The sequence below is a fragment of the Dasypus novemcinctus genome, chromosome 23 (genome assembly GCF_030445035.2).
Source record: "Dasypus novemcinctus isolate mDasNov1 chromosome 23, mDasNov1.1.hap2, whole genome shotgun sequence".
Taxonomy (NCBI): domain Eukaryota; kingdom Metazoa; phylum Chordata; class Mammalia; order Cingulata; family Dasypodidae; genus Dasypus; species Dasypus novemcinctus.
The window spans coordinates 15,734,679-15,737,436 of NC_080695.1; the positions used below are offsets into that span (position 1 = coordinate 15,734,679).

A 2,758-nucleotide genomic window follows, 5' to 3' on the forward strand; every position below is an offset into this window, starting at 1 on the left:
AGCCCCCGACCCAGGCGTCCTGCCCCCCGGCTCTGACCCCGTTTGGCCCCCACCTCCGGCGACCCCTCACGCACACACCCTGGCCCCCACCCCCCCCCCCACACGCACGCACACACGCTGATAACAGCCCCGACCCCCGGCCCGAGCCGCACAGTCCCGGGGCCAAGCCGGGGCGGCCGCGTCGCCGCGCCTCCTCCCGAGCCCGGCCAGGGGCGCCGCGCTCGCTCCTCCGCGCCCGGCTCGGCGGCCGCACCCCGACCCGCGCCCCGGGGCCAGCGGCCCCTTCCTTCCAGCCTGCCCCGCCGAGCCGCCGGGGATGAGGGCTCCCGGCCGGGGGGTCGGCCGCGCCCCGGGTCGCTGAGGGCCCCCGGCGAGGCGCGGAGATGGGGGTGCGCGGTGAGTACCTGCCGGCCAGCGCCGCTCCCGCCGCTGCCGGCCCCCTGTTTGCGGAGGGATTTGCCGCTTGGGGCTATTGACCGGGAGGTGGCTGGGTTCAAGGACCCGCGACTTGCCAAGGACCCCGGAAGGGGAGGGGGTGGGGCAGCTCCACGTGCCGGCAGGGGTCGGGGAGTCCCTGGGGGCGGCGGAAATCCGAGACCGGGACCAGGTTTTCGGGGTTCGGGGAGTCGAGGGGGCTGCCGTGTGGGTGGGGAGGAAGCTGAAAACGGGGTCCCGGAGCTGCGAGAGGGGCAGCCTGTCTCCCGCCGGGATTGAAGTTTGGCCCCAGAAGTGGATGCGGGTGGCTGGGGGGTGGGGTGCGTGGGTGGCGCGCGAATGAATGGAGGCCGGGGAGGCAGAGCCGCGGGGCTTGGAAGCTTGGGGTCAGGGGGGAAAGGGGGACGCGGAGGAGCGGGATGTGCCAACGTGGCCCTCCCCATCACCCCCTTTTCTCCCCTCCCCGCCCTGCACGCAGCCTGGCTCCCTTTGCTGGGCCGCCCTGCCCTGCCGCTCCTGCTGGCTTTGCTGCTGCCCCCCGCCGCTCTCCCAGCCCTGGGCTCGTCCCCTCGCCTCATCTGTGACAGCCGAGTCCTGGAGAGGTACATCCTGGAAGCCAGGGAGGCCGAGAATGGCACGGTGAGGCGCCCCCCACCTTCCGCAGGTGGTCCCGGGTCTCCCACGGGATCAGGGCACCTGGACTTCTTGCGGGCTGGTGTTCAGGGTGCAGCGGTGGGGGGAGGCCAGACACCCCCTCCCTATAAAAATGACAAAGCCGGTAGCCCCCGAAGCGTGCGTGGCAGCTGAGAGAGGGGCCAAGCCCGCCGCCAGCTCCTGGGCTCTGATGGGGACTGTGACTTTCAGGTTGGCTGTGCCGAAGGCTTGAGGGACAACCTCACCGTCCCAGACACCAAGGTGAACTTCTACACCTGGAAGAGGATGGAGGTGAGGGCGTGGGCGCCTTCCTCGTGGGGAGTCTCCTTTTGGGAATCCGACTGGCTTGGGAGGGAGAACGACAGATGAGGCTGAGCAGCTGAGGCGGGAGCTGGGTGGCGTTCCTTCACTCATTCACTCATCCTTTTAGTCATTCAACAAACCTTATTGCACCCCTCCTCGTGGCTCCTCTTGCAGCTTGGTGCTGGTGGCGGGGAGCAGGGAGGGATGGGCCTGGGCCAGCTGACTCCACGTCCCGCTCCCTTTAGCTTGGCCAGCAGGCCGTGGAAGTCTGGCAGGGTCTGGCCCTGCTGTCTGAAGCTGTCCTGCGCGGCCAGGCCCTGCTGGCCAACTCCTCGCAGGCGCCGGAGGCCCTGCGGCTCCACGTGGACAAAGCTGTCAGCGGCCTGCGCAGCCTCACCTCCCTGCTCCGGGCGCTGGGAGCCCAGGTGGGTAGGACTGGACCCCCTCACGCTTGTGTCTGCCCCTTCCGTGAAGTGGGGGGGCCGGGCCCCTGCCCAGGAATACTGGAGCTCTCTTCAGTTCCCTCCCCCTGACGCTGTCCCCAATCTCTTTGGGGTCCCTGGCACTGCACCAAGCAACCTCCTGTTCTCTCCTTGGCAGAAGGAAGCTGCTTCCCTTCCAGATGCAGCCGCTGCTGCTCCACTCCGAACGTTCACCGTTGATACTTTGTGCAAACTTTTCCGAATCTACTCCAATTTCCTTCGGGGAAAGCTGAAGCTGTACACAGGGGAGGCCTGCAGGAGAGGGGACAGGTGACCAGATGCCCTCAACCCCTGGGGCACATCTGCCACATCGCCCACCACCCCTGCCTGTGCCGTGCTTTCTCACAACCACTCCCACCACCCTTTGCGGAGCCATCAGCGTCAGCCTGTCCCAGGGACACTCCAGTGCCGACGGTGACATCTCAGGGGCCAGAGCTCACCTCTGAGATCTCAGGATGTCACAGGGGCAGCCTGAGGCCCCGGAGCAGGAGGAATTCAGAGATCAGCTTTCAACTCAGGGACAGAACTGTGCTGGGGCGTTGACACGTAAACTCATTTCTGTGCCCTGCAGAGCTGCGATGCCACAACAAGCTTTGGAAGGAAAATTCCTTTTGCCCCCACTGCGCAGGGCCTGGATGGATGGGAGAATTTAGGTGGTGAGCCATGAATCCTCCAGGTCCAACGGGGACTCCCACGATAGCAAGCACCCACTGGACGGCGGGGGTGATGGGAACTGTGCAAATGGGATGGGGGCTGGCCCCTGGCTCACACGGGGTCCAACGTTTCTGTATGTTTCAATCTCACTGGCAAGACCCGAAACCACCAACCCGTCTCTTGGCTCTTCCGTTTCCCCTGCCTCTTCGGCTTTGTCCCCGTAGCCTCCA

General features: G+C 66.6%; 1 protein-coding gene across 1 annotated transcript; it reads left to right on the top strand.

Annotated features, from left to right (window-relative positions):
- Positions 1-383: 383 nt before the first annotated feature.
- On the top strand, positions 384-2,758 carry EPO (erythropoietin). Its single transcript, XM_004457179.3, has 5 exons — positions 384-396; positions 914-1,074; positions 1,300-1,380; positions 1,638-1,817; positions 1,993-2,758. The coding sequence occupies exons 1-5, from the start codon at positions 384-386 to the stop codon at positions 2,146-2,148; spliced, it is 591 nt and encodes a 196-aa protein (XP_004457236.1). The 3' UTR covers positions 2,149-2,758.

Bases quoted from the DNA above. Each gene is read 5' to 3' on its own strand.
- EPO (XM_004457179.3), top strand. The intron at 1,075-1,299 runs GTGAGGCGCCCC...TGTGACTTTCAG, and splicing joins GGGAGGCCGAGAATGGCACG to GTTGGCTGTGCCGAAGGCTT. The intron at 1,381-1,637 runs GTGAGGGCGTGG...CGCTCCCTTTAG, and splicing joins ACACCTGGAAGAGGATGGAG to CTTGGCCAGCAGGCCGTGGA.